Genomic DNA, 18611 nt, shown 5'->3' with positions numbered 1-18611 from the left:
ACGTACTGTACTGTACAGTACTTAGTCCACATACTGTATACTGTAGTACAGTATAGTACAGTATGACACTTGTACAGTACAGTACAGTACCGTACTTAGTGTACACAACCCTGAATGAGTGTTTTGACCAAATCGACCCTTTACTAGCTTCACCCATCACGCTCGACTGTACTGTGTAGTATACCATAGTTGAAGGATTCTACTATGGCCAATGAGTGGAACATTCAATCGAACTCTTGGTAGTGAGTTTATCCAACGCTAAACACATTGCGTCAGCAAATCGAGATTATTTTCATACGCCAAACCTCCTCCAACCATCGTCTTGGGTCATGATTTACCTTGGCCAAAATTGGCGATGAAATAGGAACCATGTTGAACAGTAAATTATTCTATCTTGGCTATATTATCATTGGAGTCATCTTATTATTCAGGTTGGTCCAGAAAGGATGATCGAGTCGACATAGCAAAGGCCAGTTGTTTCTGATACTTTCTCACTGATGCTAGCACAACATTACAATGGATTGGCTTTGAATTTTTAAATTTGAAAAGCCTACATCATCCATTCTACAATTTCCATGGTAGATAGACATGCTATCATTGAGTAGAAAGTCATATCTCTATCCAACATTGAGTGTACAATTGTATCAAAAGTTGCATTCATTCTACTTTGACTTCATTCAATGACATGATGGAGGTAGAAAAAATGCGCTAGATTAGACCTGACAGAGAGATACAGTATATTATACAGTACAGCGTATACTGTAGACTAGAGAGAGATGAGCTGGACATACTCGGCAGCTCGATAGGAGTAAAACAGTAATTTACCCTAAGAGAATGGATACAGTAGAGTATAGCACTGGTATTCATTGCCTAATGGCCCCCTAGGTGATTGCTCATAGGATGCCACTTGATGAAATGATATTGCAACAATGTCGACGGTAATCTTGCCATACTCGGATACTTGTTGACCTCAATTTGCTTGATTCTATTGTAGATTATTACGATGGTGTTTGATACAGTATATTTATCGAAAATTTGCCATCAAACTGGTTATTAAAGGTTGTCGCCTCTTTCGATTAAAATATTTAAGCATTGGTTATGGCCAACAAGCAGCAGTAAGTAGGATTGGAGCTCACTTCATCTTGCTTATATTTAATTCATTCTATTCTCTCTAAAAAAACAAAAACACACGCTATTGATTTCATTTCGACATAAATCCATGCAATCATCATCATTCATGACTCAAACGAGCTCAACATCTTATTCTAACAAAATTTTCTCCAACAAAGAAATCCATTTAATAAAGTATCATTGCTTTTTCAATAGATTCTTGAAAATATCTGCTTTCATTTCAATTTTGGTAGAGATACTTCCAAAAAGTAAGTTGAATTATTGACACAATCTTCCATTTTATGTATAACTCAAGCCACCAATGAAGAATCTCGTAAAATCATGACATTCCAATGAATTCGATCCATTTTTGGGTCATCAGTAGATTGCTAAATCATAACTTGAAATAAAGTCAATTGCAATTTCTTTCAATACAGTCACCTTAATCAGCAACAATAACATATACTGTAGACTGTATTTAGTTATCGCTTATTTTGATGTACTGCCTATACCTAGCAGAGTGATGCATACCTTACCCAATTTCATAAAACGGATCACAACTTAATTTCTTTATAATAAGCCTCATAACCATCAATCTTGCTGTTTGCAAACACAATATTATCGACAGCTTTTTTCTATTGTATTATCTCATATTGCAATTAAAACGAATTCTAAGAATGTTTTTCTATCTATCTATCTATTCATTACATAGATGGTTCTCTATTGTAGTAGATAAATTAGAATTCAATTTAATCAAAAATATTAAAATACAGCAAGATGAAACACCAAGCAATCAAGAAAAGGAGACAAATGAGCAATATAGTAATAAAGCCAAGCCATCCAAAGGTTTGTTATATGCCAGCTTCTTCTTCTTCTAATGTATGGTAACTACAGTGGCGCATAGAATAGCCTACAGTAGTTCTAGATAATAATATGTATGGTATATAGGCACAGCCAGTATTGACAACAAACTTTTAGTGCCTTGGTGTGTGATGATAGTCTTTCCAACAGACTCAAAATTCAGGGTATAGACTCTGACGTTAATGCATCGCCATTGTGAAACCAGGGACTTCTCGATTGTTTCTTACCCCAGGGGTAAAAAAAAATTGAAAAAGTCCCTGTTCAAACAATGTACATTAAGTATGCAAGGTATGAGCATCAACACTGCCTTGCCTTAACATTACAATGTCACAATAATCCAAGTAGCATGTTCAAATGTTAAATCCCAATGAATTTTCTCACACTGTGCATTCATTTTATATTTTACAAAAGTGGTTACAGAAAAGAGAAGACAACTATTATCCAGACTTATAGTGCTCTTAACAAGCAAGGTAAAATAGAAATTAATTTATCTGTGTACATGTAACAGTTCGTTAACTAGTTAGGATTACATTATGGAGCAATTGAGTGGTGCCATACATACCTTACTACGCTTATTGCTTGTTATAAACCTATACAGGCGTCCAAATTATCAAAATTGATTCGTTCTCACTATCCTTGCCTTCATTTGTAGTCACGATACACGATAATTTAATTAGTTATCAATTCATCTAAATTTTACCACTGATATAATAATATTCATACTATCGTTGTGTACAACGCTGACAACGATGATTATGGTGTCAAAATTCAATACAGTATTTAGCTAATTAATTAATTATTGATCATTTTTTGTCTTGGGTAGTGTCTAGACATCGATATTAAACAATTAACTTTGAAGATATATAGAGAAGCTTCTCCGAGTTTATATGCGGAAGTAGTTGTCCTTGATGGAATCAAAATCTTCGCTTCAGTTGCAGATCGACGACGGTAGCATTATCTTTATTCCATTGACAATGTGCTTGTTAAATCAAAGTGTAGAAAAAGATGTTTATTTTTCAGTTAATTTTCTATTCTAGTAATAAATATACAAATTGACCTATTTATTCAAGAATTATATATAATATATGTTTTAACGGAGACTATTTCCGCCTTCTAACCATAGGACTAGCATTCTTAATATGCACTTATCAAGCAAGCGACAAGTTACCAAACTATATTCTATGCAAGGCTTGCAATGGTCACCTAATGTTAGTGATAACATCATGCAGTAGTTGCATTTTAACACTTGTGAACATCTTTTGATATAGAATTATCTGTGTTTTTGCAAACATATCAATATTGTTGTTAATATCTAGCTTTGTCACAATTATGGTAATATCATATTAATTGATAATATTTCTATGTCAACTTGATAAAACTGGTGATAAATGAAATTTCAGTTTAAAGTTGACGACATTGCGAAGCCAATGGCAGAAATGTCGGTCCATATTGACGTAGATCTAATAATAGAACCTATGGCAGGTATAGGTTCAGCGGTAAGTACCATATTTGCATATATAATTTATAATATTGGTACATATTGTAAATACATTAATTTTTAAGGAATGTATTGCTCAATTTCATCATGAATATTTGATTAGTACAGTATACAGGCAAGGTTTAAAGTGAAAACTAATTCTTTATATTATCCAATAACGCAGGAACTAAGAATAAAACTAGATAAGATCGAGATAGTTGTTGCCGAAGGTATGTTAGAATATTGTTTAGATGTGCTTTTGTATTTTTATACAAAATTAGAGTATAATTGAAATCAATACGTTTACTTCATTTTCAATGTATTACCCGCAATACAAATTTCGTTCGTAACACACGTATATATTGATAAAATATTGTAATAACATAATTTTTATTTTAGAATCTTTATCATTATTGGCACCAATATCTACACCCAGATCAAGTAGCCAGACAGGTATTATGCTATGTATTGAAATTAAAATTATTAATAATTAGAAATAAAGACGTGATTGAATTGTTAAATATTACAACCTATGACATTTATAAGGACTGCAATCTATTTATTCATTTCGTATCTAGTATCTTGTGTGAAATGGTCAACAGATTGCATATAACTCTATTATAGCTACAATTACACCCCAACACTCATGATGTATTTTAATAATATTTTTTTCTAATTTTCTATTTATGGAAATTATACTGTAATTCATTAAAATGGCACCATTAGCCACTAATCGTGAAGTCAATAATGAAAGTGATCCAAGTAGCCCTTTGCAGAATCTTTACAGTAAACTTCCAAAGGTTGGTCATTTTGCCCAATTCTTGACATAACTTAGGCTTTAATTTTTTGTAGTAAATGTATTTGAATTTAGAACAAATTGCTTCCTAATTACAGTCAATAGACTTATCAATATGTCAAAGTAATGCCACATTGTCGACGAAATCTTCCAAGCGGTAATGATATCTGTTATCCTATCCACTCTCCTTGCTATGGTTGCTAGATCTATCATGTACTGTTACACATTCGTAGAATCATTGTATGTCACTAACTTTATTTTTAAAATTCTGATATATTCTTGTAGGTGTCTCCAAGTCGCATTAGATGTATTTTCAGCTCGCCTATCTAAAGATAAATGGGAAAAAAATCTTTCTTTGCCCGTTTTTAGTGCATCACTAAGCCTTAATGGTTAATTCGCAATTACTGCTTCATTGCCATATTTAGAAATTCTTTTATACTTCTATCACTAACTTGTTTTGATTTTTAGGCCTTCAAGTACAAGAGAACATGTCGAATGAGATTTGTGTACTACAAAGACTTACTACGTTCGCTAGAACTGAAATCTGTGATGATAAGCTAAAGCTCGCTGTTGGTGGTGATATAAGTACTATATTTTTTAAATATTCTGCAAGTAGTATACAGTACTGGCATCATTTATTGCCAAGAAGAGAAGTTAAAGAAATCGAGAATAGCAGCCAGAGTGATAGAATTGAAATCAAGTATGTGAGAACTTTGAATGAAAGTACTTGATAATTATCATTTGTAACATAAATTGCAATGCAATTTTTTTGCAGGACTGCACGTTCAACTGCCTTAGAAAGAATTGTACAAGAACTACTAATAACCGTTAATATTACCCTTGCTGATATTACCTTTGAATTTGATTTCCGTACTGATACGAGTAAACCATCTCACTGTACCCGTATTGTTATGGGATCATTAAACACTGTTGCAGAAGTGCCGGAAGCAAACCGTTTAAAGTACTTAAGCAAATAAAATTATACCTTGTAAACTCTTGTAAAATGCTATTCTATACGCTTTCTAATAACCATACAATCTTGTTGTTAACACTTTCATCAAGGATTGATTTTGGTATGGAGAATTTACTGGTAGAGACTAACAAAAATAGTGAAATTTTATACGGAAGATTACGGAAAAACAACACTTTTGTACTGCCTCAAAGTAGGAAGCACGTTTGGGGCCGCGTAATCTCTTTTGCGAATCTTCAGGCTCAGGTTTAAAAAATTGTAGTCAGTAGCAATCATAATACTGTAGTTCTGCGGCACTGTCTATATTATACTCTGAGAGCGATGAGATTAGACATATTTATATATATATAGTCATATTTAAGTACCAATTATATATGTTAATAGTATCAATTAATCAATACATATTAATATTTTAGGCCTTCGCACATATACATAGTGGAAAGCTGCACTCGATTACAATTAGTAGTCAAGCTACAGCACCTTGCATAGAATTTTCAGAGGCAGTCGAAGACTTTATAACTATGGCTAAAATATACATACCTAAATCGAAATCAGCTAACAATACCCGTATAAAGAGCGATCCTAATAATAGGACAAGTACAATCATTTTTATTAGCCTCTTTTCGCATACGTGGTTGGTATTTAACACATACGAGTAACCGTAAATTACTATTAATTTCTTTCTAGATGAGAAGATAATTGCTGAAATGAATATTAAAATTACAGATGTTAATCTATTTTTATGCCATTATAACAAAGGTACATTTCATTTTACCGTTACTGGTGATTTTATCTTGTATGATACATGGAATAATGGTTCTTTTATCACCGTTTATTTCTATATTTCTTAAATTTGTCATGATTTAATAGATACTGGATTCATCGAACTATTAAATCTGTATTAATGTATAGATTTTCTGTATTTCATGCTGTAGATATCAACCCAATCATGCTTAGAATTGATGATGCATTATTCTTGAACAACTCATCTGAACCTTTAACATTTAATATAAGCGGAATCAAATGTGCTACTATTTCGAAGAAAGATAAGGTATTGCGTTTTAAAAATTTGATTTGTTGCACTTGTGATTTACAACTGGCATGACTGGTGTAGGAAAATAATACATTCAAACGGGAAATGGCGAATGCTATAAAAATGGGATTTTTAGATTGTCCATCTGTAAGAGTAACGAAAGATCTCGATGTAAGTTGTCTTGATATGTACTAAGGAAATTACCAAGCGTCGTACGTGTTTTAATGCCAATTTTTTTTAAATTAGAATATAAACATTGTCCTAACAGAATTTATTGTGGATTGGGACCCAACTACACATAGATGTATCGCAGACAATATAACCTATGCAGTATCAACAATCAAGCAAATCAAAGGTCTTGAAAAGACATTAGAATAATATTGCAGCAGTAGTGATCAATTACCACCATAAACGTACTTCGTAACGTAGATATATATAATCCATTGCGTTGTGTATTGATCTTGCTGTTTCAACCGAAATATTTGACATGTACGATGTTCGCAGAGTATCGACAAGGATCTACTAAAGAATCTACTTCGACAAAGAATGATGTACAGACAAACACTTCAACTGCCATATCTAAGAAATTCGTAACTTTAGACCTTATAGCTGTAAATATGAAATTATCTGAAAGAACAACGTAAGTTTCGCTGTTGCTATCAATACGAATTTATAGCCGACTGTGCCTTTACAGTCATACTCTACTTTCTTCCGCAATTGATAACTTAAATCTATTTCATTTTAGAACTACATGGAAGGCAACTGCGTTAAAGTCAATTATTGTCAATACTGACAATTTCACTATATCTAGTAAAACACTGTATTGGAATTTGGATGGTAACGATATATTTTCATTCGAGGTACAGTATGTTAAAATTGATTTTTAAATTACTGCCATAATAGGTACTGTAGCTTCCTGTTATGATAGTACTATATTGTACTTTATTTTTAATAGACCGTTTGCATGACATCGACACACGAAGACCAAGAAATGCAAAGCCTGCGCCAAACTCTTCCCAATTTGACTAATCCTACTAACAAATCTTGGTAAATAGATTTTTATAGTTGGCAGTGAAACGGGGTATTTGTTTAATTAGATATATTTAACTGCATATATCTAGGTGTTGGTCTGTTGTCAATGCAAACGCGTTTTTCCCGTTTGCGTATAACTTTGGTGTGGCCTTTAGCGATGTGAGTGCTATTAATTTCTAGCAGCAACGCCATTAGCTTTGTTTTTCGGCTGATATTATAAGCAATTGATAAATTTTTGAAAATTAAGTAATGTCTTACATAAAATATTAGTTCACAGGTATCATAAAAATGTTGAGAATCCTTCATAAACCGTCTAAAAAGCCGGGAGCAATTGAAAAATTACCTTGGGACTTGCTAATAAAGTTTGAGGTCTGATAAACGATACTTTATCAATTCGCACACATTACGTCCATCCCACCTTAAATCTGACTGATCATTTGTCAAATTTACATGATATTAGAACGCAAATTTCAGTTGCGAAGATGATCCGTTTGAAGTTAAACTTGGAGAGAACTACGCGGTACATACAAATCTATTCAAGATTTCTCAATTATAGTTATTATACGCGTATTCATGCATAGTTTTTGAGGAGAAAAGATAAAATTATGCGTGTAAATGATACGATAGCAACTCATAATTACAATGATAAGTTTATTAATTTAGTTCTTTAAATCAACAGCTGCTTCTAGATGAGGCGGATCAATGCACTCAACGTGAGGAGCTATTAGAGGCCAGGCTAGATAAAATCCGCAAAACCAAAGGAGAATTCATTCCCGGTAATGTTTAATTTAAAACTTGCACTATTTTAATTCTTACTACCAGTTTAATATATTTTTGTGATAATTAATATTTTTTAGTAAAAAAGATTGAAGAGTTATACAGAAGTTTGCATGAAAAGAACGTACAAATTTATTTGCAAAGATCGAAGGTCTGCATACATAGTTGCTTTATAGCATTAGTAATTTAGCCTTGATTAACTGTATATCTATCACAGAAACTACATGGTAGCCCACTTCGAAGAAATTTATTTTCATGGAAAGGAGAAGACCTGCGAATATTTGCATTTGCTGATCCATCAATGCATGGAAAAGAAAATATTGTATCATGCATGAGGCGATTAGATCCGAATAGGTAAAATGTAACGCCGTTACAACGATTGTAGATTTCCTTTTATTCATGTTCCTACTTAATTATGGGATCATTACTTGTAAAACCCTATCGTAGCCCGTATCCAGATTCCGATCCTGATTACTCCACATTATGGTGTCGCCTAATACATATTGAATCTAAAATATTAAATATGCCGGTTCGAGATTATCCTCAGTCAATAATAAATATTAAAGGTTTCAAAGTTGACGGGATGCTAGCTGGCGCAGAAGTAATACCGCCTGATCGAGGTTAGCTACATGTAAATATAGTACTAGATGTGAAGTGGTCGAATTGTGGTCATAGTATGGTATCGTCAACTCAGTCGTAATGTCATATATGCCGTGCTGCGAGAAATTATTATTAAAAATAGATATATATGGTTTGTAGCCACTTATACTAGTACCATACATATTGGCCAACCATGGAATGATATGGAAATAACACGCCGGATGCCCCCACAGAAATACTACTATAACTTAAAGATTGGTAAATATTATAACATTCATATTAATATAATGTTTCTATTTCTACAGTCATTCTATTTTGCCTAATTGCAAATTGTAGATGTTGAACACTTAGAAATTGCTTATGGGCCATGTTTTAGCCCTGCATTGGCGCAAGTTGGCTTAGCTCTTGGTACCGTATGATATCTGAAAAGAATTTTACCTTTTATGAATGCGTGTTTCTCTCCTGGAAGAGATTTACATAATGCTCGATTAACCACATAACCTTTGATCTTCTATTTAGATTTGCTATCTAAGACCAGCCGTGACCCTAGTCCACGCTTAACCTGGTGGGACAAAGTAAGACTAAAATTTAAGATTTTAATAAAATTACAATATGTCGATATTGGATAACATATTAACCTTGTTATATCAAACCAGATGCGTTTACTATTTCATGGCCGAGTATCTATTTTCGCTAGTGCGCTACATTATTTCTGGCATGCATCATTTGATCCCTATGATAAGAGCGAAAGAATGGAAATAAGAGGAAAGAATGCGGATCTAGATTGGTTTAATGGTAATTTTATAATTTGTCATTCTTAATTATATAGAACTGATAACTCGTACTGTACATCTTCTGTTATTTGTAAGGTTAGTGGTACACAAATCTAACAGAGCTATTTCATTTCAGGTCACATCAATTTAATGGGTAAATTGAGATTGTTACTTCGGACTGCTTCTAAATATGATGATTGCTGCTTACTTAACGTACCACACATGGAAGCTGGGTACGCATTTCATGATTATTATTAAGCTCACTGACATATTATTATTGATAAAAGTACTAGAACGATTTGGCTGCATGTTATCTTAAATTCATAAAAATTATTAGTGCCGAATACTGTTGATTCTATACATAAAAAATGCTATCTTATTAATAGAATCGATCTTATATGGAATTGTCATGGCGATTGTAAAGATCATCATTCCGTATTGCCTTGCGCACCTGATAAAATTCCTGCTCATCAATCTGATAAGGTTACAAAGCTTTACGAGACATTTGAGAACATATTGTATATTGCATTAAGCTAATACGATTCTCTTTTTATATTCGTGCTGATGAACATATAGGCTTATGATTCGTATGCAGCCTTCAGATCTCGCGCTCTAAAAATCAAATTAGCCTTAAAGTTTATGGAAAAAGCAGCTAATGATACGGTAGTATTTAGTAATTTAATATGTACGTATAAATATCAAGGTAAAGGAAACTAAATTAAAATAATTAATATGCTTTTAAGGTTGGTAAAGCCATGAGCTCCATACCTGAATGTTACCTGTACGCTAGTAGCCTGAGATGGTTAGAACATTTTAAGGTAATACAGAAAATGTTGTATTTAGATATATATCCAAATGATCCAGCTTTCAAATATAATTGACCAAAGATTCTACTTTATTACCGCTTGTAGTTGGTCGTATTACATCATATAACACGTCCTGTCAGGCGCGGAAAACTATATAATAACGTTAGAGTTCGCAAACCGGGTTTTGTTCAGCACATCGAGTAAGATTAATGTTAACAACCTAATTTTTGTACCTTTAACAATAGCTACAGACCAAGAAGAAGTATATACTTGTTTTCGCTTGATACCAACCGTTAAATGAATACATTTAGTCTCATATAATTCCTAGTTAATAAATAATGATGCTATAATATCGGATAATGAATAAATGACATTCTTATGTCCTATCTATTTACAGCGTGTTAGATTTAGATGTTAGTTTCCCGAAATTAATGCTAACTTACAGCGGATCATTTGCAAGAAAAGTGGGTTTTCGTGCAACTTCAGCAAGGGGTCACCTATCAATTATGTTTCAACATGCTTTGATACCATACCAAGATGGCTTAATTCGACGTCCAAATAGTATTTGGACCACGTCAGAATCTGGATATGATATCAACGACGTTACGATAATGTTATGCGCAAATCTTAACAGCGATACCGTAAGCAATGTAGAATTAAATCTTCCCATTACAATATGCATATGATCATGTATATCGGAATACTAACAAAATCATGAATTTTTTGGATGTAAAACCTGTATAAATAGGAATATTTGTCGCCAGACTTTGTGGATTTTGATAAGGAGGAACATTTATTAAGTCTTAAAAGGTAGCATCCTTTTATTATTTCGCTTCTTGAACTCAATTCACTTTAAATGTAAACGACGATAAATATAAATTTAAATTTTCAATTTTTACTTCAGCTTAACATATCGCTACAATAACAAAGCAATACCCCCGAGCAAAGACGATACAAATCCATATACGCATACAATTAAGATAAATGATCTTAAAGCTTCATGGACAACATTCAATCGGGATACAGCTCTTAGTATATTTTGGGCAAACAAAAAATCGCAAGTATGATAATTACAAGACGTACTCGAGCTTATTTTACCATAAACTTTATCGAATGCCGATGATATTTCTATAGATTTAAGAAAATATTTCCGCGATATTAACATTGAATATTATTGCCTCAAACTAAAATACGAGAATAATGAAATTCCTAAATTATATTTATCACACAGACGCTCAAACACGATTTGTCTAGTGACTTTATAAAACAAATAAAGCATAGTACTGCCAAACCTGTTGTCATCACTGAGGTGAGTTTAGAGTAAGATCCGAAGTTAGTTACTGCTAATTGTAACATGATCTTGATGTGACTGTGTCAATTATCGTATATCGATAGAATGTACCGGAGCCTGAATCGCAAAGGTCATTTTCTGCAAATGAATCCAAGCCGTTCGGCAATATGCTTCAAGATTTATTGTCTGATCAATCCAATTTTGTAGTAACATGCGAAGATGAGGTTCTGAACTCTAATTCTAGATACAGCTTAATATTACGTCACAAATTGATTTTATATTAATTATCATCTTATAAATATATATTATAAATGGGTGCTCTGCGTAATTTTAGAAAAGTGATAATACTGCTCAAACGACGAAGAATATTTTACCAGATGAGGAAGACGTTCATCAACGACATATACTTAGTAAGCAAAAATATTTCTAGATATTTACGTTTGGTCCAATATTATGTATATAGCTTCATTGTAGCATGATAAAATGCCTTAAGACCTACTATACGCCAGCTGAATTCATGTAGCGAATAAGACCTTTGATTTCATCGCTAGTTGAAGCCGTCAATTCTCAAGTCATTTTAAAGGGAACCGAAACAAACGGTTGCCTTGTTACTTCGGCTGCAAATACCCGCTTATATCGCCTTATTCATACACCGCGGTGGCGGTCACATAAATTACTTTTAAAAACGTCATGGTCGGCCTTATTTGATAATATACAGGTATGCTATGATATGTTCAATAACTAGTTACACCAAAGAGATGCAACTATCAGTAACTATGTTTTGTAATATAATTCAATAGTATTTTGGTACGGTTGGAGGCAGTTACTATAAAACTGACGACATACCTTGGTTAAAGCCGTCATTGATTCAATCCAGAGGTACTGACAGCATGGATTCTATTGTATCAGAGGGTGTCGGTCACGTAGTTCACGATGTTGAGAAACGGCGTGGAGCCCCTAGAAAGTCAATAAGGTACATTAGTCAATATTGATTAGAACGATTATTCAATATATAGGCCTCCACGCTTCTTGCAGACTATTAGAAAATTTTATTTGTTAATGCAGTTTCTTGAGATCTACAAGCTTACTGGATAATGATGAAGACGATCTGGAAATAACAATCAGTGACGGAGATAATCTGGATGCGGTAACTGAAGAGGATGAAGATCAGGATCAAACGAAGATTGCAGTCCCAGAAATTGTGCAATTACAACGAATTATTTCACGTTGTAGCGCTCAATTTTCTTATATCAGTTATATGGATGAAGCTAGCAATGTACTAATGGAATCGGTAAATTGCTTATCTTCTGCACTTTATTTCGAGTTAATTGAATTCAAAGTCCGACAAAAATATTCTCATAGTAAAATTATTCGATTTGATTCAATGAAATGTCTAAAGCTTTAATTTTTTATAGCCAACGTATACCATATCCAACCAATCAGAATTAGAGCCTGCAGTTGATTCCATCAAAATTTACCATACATCATTAGAGATATCGACTAATTCGGTAAAGTATTTCTCAAATTTTTCGTTCTTTATGGGCTGATTATAATTGTTAGTATGTCAGATGGATTACTTCGTCAGTTCTCTGAATTGTACCTTTGATAGGCTCAATATGCAATGTTAATTGATATTGTGGAGAATTTCGTTTTATATGTTGAACCGAAAAAGAAGGTAATTTGTATAGGCTAAGCAACATAAAAATAAGCACTTATGTAAATGACGTATTATAATTATATATACACGTATGCTGATAACAGCAAAGTGACGCTATTAATTACTTAACATATTCCATTTACAAAATTTTAACGAAACTATGTTAATGAAATGATCTGAGTAAATTATTAAAAATCTTGCACTATCAGGAAGAGTCGGAATTGATAGAAAAGATGAAGTTTAAACTTCAACTTAATGAAGACGAAGACATTGGCACTCCTCTACTGCAATTACAGAATACGGTCCGGTATGTTACATAGCCTTTGGTTTTGTGTTCGAGTATGTAGTATCATTCGCTACACTTAGCTTAATGAAATTACTAATAAATTAACTGACCTACTGAAATTGTACTAGATATCAATTACGAACGATGAGAAAGTTAGAACGAGCTATGTTTTTAGCGCGGCAGCAATTAATACTACATGAAGAAGAGAAGGCATCAAGGTAACGGAGAAATTACTAGTAACGGGAAAATCTTAAATTTTGGTCGAACAGTTTACGTGTATTACATGTATAGTCAATGTAAAAAGTAGAGTCCTGATATTTTTTTTCCAAATAATCAGATTAACTGATCAAATTAAAGAATTAGAAGATGAAATCATAGAAGTTAAGGAAAATGTTGACATGGCATGTGATGAACTACGACTCATGATTACGTAAGGATGTTAGATATTGTAATCTTTGACAAGAACTCAAACAATATCAGAAAGCATCAGATTGACTTGTCTATGTATCGTTACATGGACTTCTATAACTGCCTCTCATTTAAATGTAGATCTTTAAAAGAAAGCAAGTTGTATTCTGGTATCAGCAGCCTCTCTCATAGTAATTGGATATGAATTATTAACTACTTAGTTTAGAGATACAATTTGTGACAGTTCTATAAAACTGGCATGATACTCATTAGTAAGTAGTTGTTATCAAATTTGTCATTTAGCTAATGTTTCTGAAGTCAAGCGGGTTGAAGTTTTATTTGGATCTGCTGGATGGTCACTCGTCCAAATTAATGGAAATCATAACGTGGCTAGTGCCGAACTCAAAAATTTTTGGTATAGTAATGATAAAATACCCCTACGTACCATTTACGAAGAAACTGAACAAAAAATCTAGTTTATTTAATTTATTAAATTTCGAACTAAAATATGTATATCGATTTATATATAGTTATACAAAGAGGAATATGTCCAATGATTGTGTTGAACATAAACTTGAGATTGGCGATTTCGCTGTTCATAATTTATTACAAGTTCCAAACAATTCTTTTAAGGTTAGGATATTACTGTACTCTAAGACTGCTGTGGCTCTAATAAACAAAATCAGTAAAAGTAGCAAACTCTAAATTTAATTACCATGCCAAAGTGATATTTTTTATTATCTCTAACGCATTCAGGATGCCCTCTGCCCCCAAAAACTGAAAACTAAAGTTCAAATCGATCGCGATGTTGCTGTTCGGATATTCTGCCGTGAAATGCCACGTGGTAACGTTAAACCTACTAACTAAGACTTAATCAACTCAATTAAGAAAGTACATTATCGTACTTACTAAGCTGCTTAAAATTGTCTTTCATAATCATGTTTGTACTATGAAGTTGGTGGAATCTCTGTTAAAGAACATTTTGAAGTTAACGTTGTACCCCTGGCTGTACGATTAACCAACCATTTATATAAAAATTTTATGAAGTTCTTTTTTCCGCATCGTTTCGAAAATTCAGATGCATCACATGATGATGAAACCGCTAGTAGACTAGGTAAAATTATTGCATATTAATATCCTGGTAATAAATATTTGATTTCACCTGTATCTGTGATAAGTTTTTATTGCGCTAACTTTTATCATCACTTTGTTGATTAGGATCTGATAGTGACTCTGATGATGACGTACGTAATAAAAATACGAATAAACTTTAGTAATTAACAAAAGTATAGATTTTAGAAATTGCTAAGCAATATTCGATTAGAAGTTCATGTGATTTGTTTAATATAAGTAGAAGTTTTAGCTAGTAAGGATTAGATAGAGATATGTTATTAATATCGCATGATACAGCTAGAACACTATAATTCTAATCACTCTTTAGATTTAGGCTGTCTTATAGTATATTAATTGACGTAAATATTGAGATAATAACTGTTCCTGTCACATTAGACAATGAGTATTATTAGTGAAAGCGGTGGAAGTAGTCACTTTAATTTTCCTTCTTCGCCAGCTGCAAGCCATAAAGAATTTGTAAGTTATTTGAATTCAGAAACTGTCATGCTTCGGTAAAGCAGACCACTACTTCCTACGCTACTATTACGTAAGTTCTTGAAAAGTACTTACCTCAACTACATCATTTTACTGAACAGCGCTATTCAAGAAGTCAAGACACTTCGTCGATTAAGAGATGCGACAGCATTGACAGTGTTCGATCCCGTGCATCTGTATCTGAAGGTAGTCATAGGAGAATTTCCTTTACACATAATAGCGAGTCTAATCAAGATCAAAAAGCCGAAAGGGTAAATGCGCACCATTTGTTATTGTTAAAGTATTGATATATGATTGACCATTAGGATCTTGTTGCTAATTGTTTGTCTACTAGAAGTGCATTAGATTTATACTGATATGGAAGTAAACTATCTTTACTTTTATATAAAAACCATAGAGCAAGAAACTCTTGAGGCGGATGTTAGATGATGAAGATGTTCTCAACAAAATGAAAGTAATCTTATACTATAAACCTAGTTAAAAATTTAAACTAAGTTTGTGTGATATTGCCTCATAAAATTGCTAAGTTCTTATTATAATTATAATATAACTGATGAATGATTATGTAATCGTAGGAGAGAGCCTCAAAAAATCAAACCTTCATTTACATTAAAATACCGCAGGTTCCCTTGCTTGTTAGTTACAAGGTTAGTATAGAACCAAACTTTGAGTATTTAAGTTTATGCTCTTTCAGTAGTTATTGTATACCTACGGTCAAGTATATGCCATGAATATGTGTATTTGTTTGATTCTAGGGTCAGAAAGACAAAAATCTAGCTGACGTGAATGACTTCAATCTAGCGCTGCCCACACTAGAATATCATAATGTTACCTGGCAATGGATTGACCTACTTTTAGCAATGAAAAAAGATTGCCGCCAGGCACTCTTGTCTCAGGTAATCCTAATTGATGTAACTGTATATTGAGCTGGATAGTATTGCATTATCAGGACTATTATTAGCACATGCGATAATAAGGGACAGATGTCCAAACAATTTTATGACTACCAACTTTCCTTGTCTACAAATCATAGCTTCTTAATTTAAAATATTTATCGTAAGCTTACATTGTACCGCTTTCATGCGTATACGCGTATTAGGCGATTAAAGAAAAATTACGATTTCGTCATACAAGTGATGGAGAATCTAACCCAAAAGATATCGACGCCTCGTAAGATGAATAGTTTATAATTTTTGTTACAGCAATGAAAGGTAATAGTTATATTCGCTAAGCTCTTGATTAAATCGTTTCTGAAATATGGATAGTAAAACATCGGACCAAGATAAGTACAGACTACTACTTGGAGTACAGGTAAGATTCATACATTAATACTTTGTTCGTTTCATTGCCGTAATAAATTTTGTAATTCTAACATGCAGGTGTTTTATCCAAACTTCCTGTCACTTACTAATGTTTTTCTGCATAGCGCGATTTTATTTTTGCAAAGGATATCTAAATGTTGTCTTGTAACCTGACCCAAGTGTAATAAAAACTTTACTATTTATACCACGCAGGATAAACCTTCCAAGAAAAAATTATCATTAAAGCTATTTGGTAAGAAAAATGCCAAGGAAAAAGATCTCAAGAGTCCGCACTCGCCGCTGCCTACGCGAGCAAATATACCCGACAGCTCTATAGGTTGACAGAGAACTTAATTTATTGGCGGAATTAGTTGTCAATTTTATGATTTTATAGCATTTTCAGTAGTGGCTATACTAGTTTATATTAAGTTGCAAATTTAGCTATAAAACTTTATCGCATACCCGGTACCTCAGAGTTCTTGTTGTTTCACTGTAAACGTGGTTTTTAGAAAGGCTTTCATAGTTCATAGATTTGTTGGATTTTGGTGTTCATCATAAGTAACTTTCAGTTCTTTTACGTTTGATTAGCAGAAAATACTACCACTAGCAAGCGAGAATCACCGATATCCAATGAATATCAAGCAAAGTCGAATAATCGCTTGGGGAAGGAAGACTATATATTGCAATCAAACAGTACAGATGTGTAGTATACAATTGTTAATCAGGTTTTCAATTGTAGATACTATGGATGTATATTTGTATACCATTACATAAATTCAATTTTAGCGAAATGTGATTCTCTCTATTTGATTAAATTATATAGCAAATGTTTACACAACTGACCACTATGTTAAACGGTATGTCTCAACTAGATATATTATAGGAGAAAGAGTACGTTTTAAGAACCATGTTTCTTGAAGTAAAAAATTAAATCATACGATGATGTATCCAAATGAAAATAGTCATGCATTCACTTTTTAATAATTAATCAATTAATTAATAATATAACAGTAAGTAGTCTATGCTGGTCGTAGTGCTTCATATCTCTATTTCTGAGATGATAATAATATAGATATCTTTGATCGATTCTGATGACTATCAATTAGTAACGACGATGATTTCATTTCTGGCGAAGAAACAGTATCCATATAGGAACTGGTTCAATCTTTATGATTAAAATAAAATTCTGTTTTAAAATTTGAAGTTGAGCTACGCATAATGAGTAGTGACTGGGAGATGAGAATGTTGGATCAATGTTTGGACCACTATTTGATGGTCATGGCGGGCGTTATACTGTATATTGTACAATGTACAAATTATACAGTACTGGTTGAAAACTATTTACTATTCAGCCATAGTGTAGGCCTTAATTAGGTCATTCATTTTAAGGCATTTACTATCAAATTCGGCTAAAATTTCACGAATCCAGATCACTCTAACCTTGAGCAATATTGGTAGAGGATGTTTTTTTTTAATTTTTACAGCATTATTGAGTTATTTTGTTTCTTTCCAATTTATATTTACAAACCATCAGTGACTACCTGCTACGCCAAGTAGTACCTGAGTCATGGCTGCTAGGGAAAATACCTGGACTGGAAACTCCTCTTTGGACGGACAGACATTTGGCCTTATTTGATCAATACTTTAAATTGTGTCAAACACTTCATTATGACAGTACTTTAGTATGCAAATAGTCGATTCTGAATGGACTGATTTTTTTCTAAATTAAGTAATGCGCATTGTATTCCATTACCTGTTACTAAGCTCTGCTGAGAAGCAGTGAATTTCGATCATAAATATTATTCAAATGAGTACGAGTGATTTC

The 18611-nt window shown here is 32.9% G+C and overlaps 3 protein-coding genes across 3 annotated transcripts; all 3 read left to right on the top strand.

Moving 5' to 3' along the window:
* Positions 1-369: 369 nt before the first annotated feature.
* On the top strand, positions 370-3942 carry TRIADDRAFT_51506 (uncharacterized protein; the record flags this gene model as incomplete). The annotated part of the gene is made up of 10 exons (XM_002108484.1): positions 370-431; positions 995-1115; positions 1327-1379; positions 1823-1956; positions 2383-2441; positions 2795-2919; positions 3095-3179; positions 3372-3467; positions 3633-3678; positions 3848-3942. The coding sequence occupies 10 exons, from the start codon at positions 370-372 to the stop codon at positions 3940-3942; spliced, it is 876 nt and encodes a 291-aa protein (XP_002108520.1).
* Positions 3943-4161: 219 nt separating this feature from the next.
* Positions 4162-6625, top strand: TRIADDRAFT_51505 (uncharacterized protein; the record flags this gene model as incomplete). The annotated part of the gene is made up of 11 exons (XM_002108483.1): positions 4162-4248; positions 4343-4401; positions 4530-4633; positions 4713-4944; positions 5020-5205; positions 5307-5460; positions 5631-5811; positions 5902-5973; positions 6150-6265; positions 6329-6418; positions 6494-6625. 11 exons carry the CDS (start codon positions 4162-4164, stop codon positions 6623-6625), a joined length of 1413 nt encoding a protein of 470 aa, XP_002108519.1.
* A 116-nt stretch (positions 6626-6741) lies between these two features.
* On the top strand, positions 6742-17128 carry TRIADDRAFT_51504 (uncharacterized protein; the record flags this gene model as incomplete). The annotated part of the gene is made up of 43 exons (XM_002108482.1): positions 6742-6887; positions 6993-7107; positions 7203-7294; positions 7369-7438; positions 7550-7648; positions 7740-7799; positions 7959-8055; positions 8137-8207; positions 8274-8410; positions 8504-8676; positions 8993-9064; positions 9176-9231; positions 9313-9451; positions 9486-9525; positions 9816-9912; positions 10006-10092; positions 10173-10247; positions 10341-10435; positions 10633-10876; positions 10984-11045; positions 11140-11296; positions 11467-11544; positions 11631-11750; positions 11861-11936; positions 12078-12244; positions 12327-12499; positions 12592-12817; positions 13136-13201; positions 13393-13490; positions 13598-13687; positions 13807-13899; positions 14408-14510; positions 14634-14721; positions 14833-14991; positions 15096-15121; positions 15387-15467; positions 15587-15736; positions 15883-15939; positions 16061-16132; positions 16241-16381; positions 16585-16655; positions 16751-16796; positions 17000-17128. The coding sequence occupies 43 exons, from the start codon at positions 6742-6744 to the stop codon at positions 17126-17128; spliced, it is 4494 nt and encodes a 1497-aa protein (XP_002108518.1).
* Between the last annotated feature and the right edge of the window lie 1483 nt (positions 17129-18611).

Source organism: Trichoplax adhaerens, genomic scaffold, assembly GCF_000150275.1.
Source record: "Trichoplax adhaerens TRIADscaffold_1 genomic scaffold, whole genome shotgun sequence".
NCBI lineage: Eukaryota > Metazoa > Placozoa > Uniplacotomia > Trichoplacea > Trichoplacidae > Trichoplax > Trichoplax adhaerens.
Note: the sequence above shows the minus strand (reverse complement) of the source record. Positions and strands in the feature narration are given on the sequence as shown.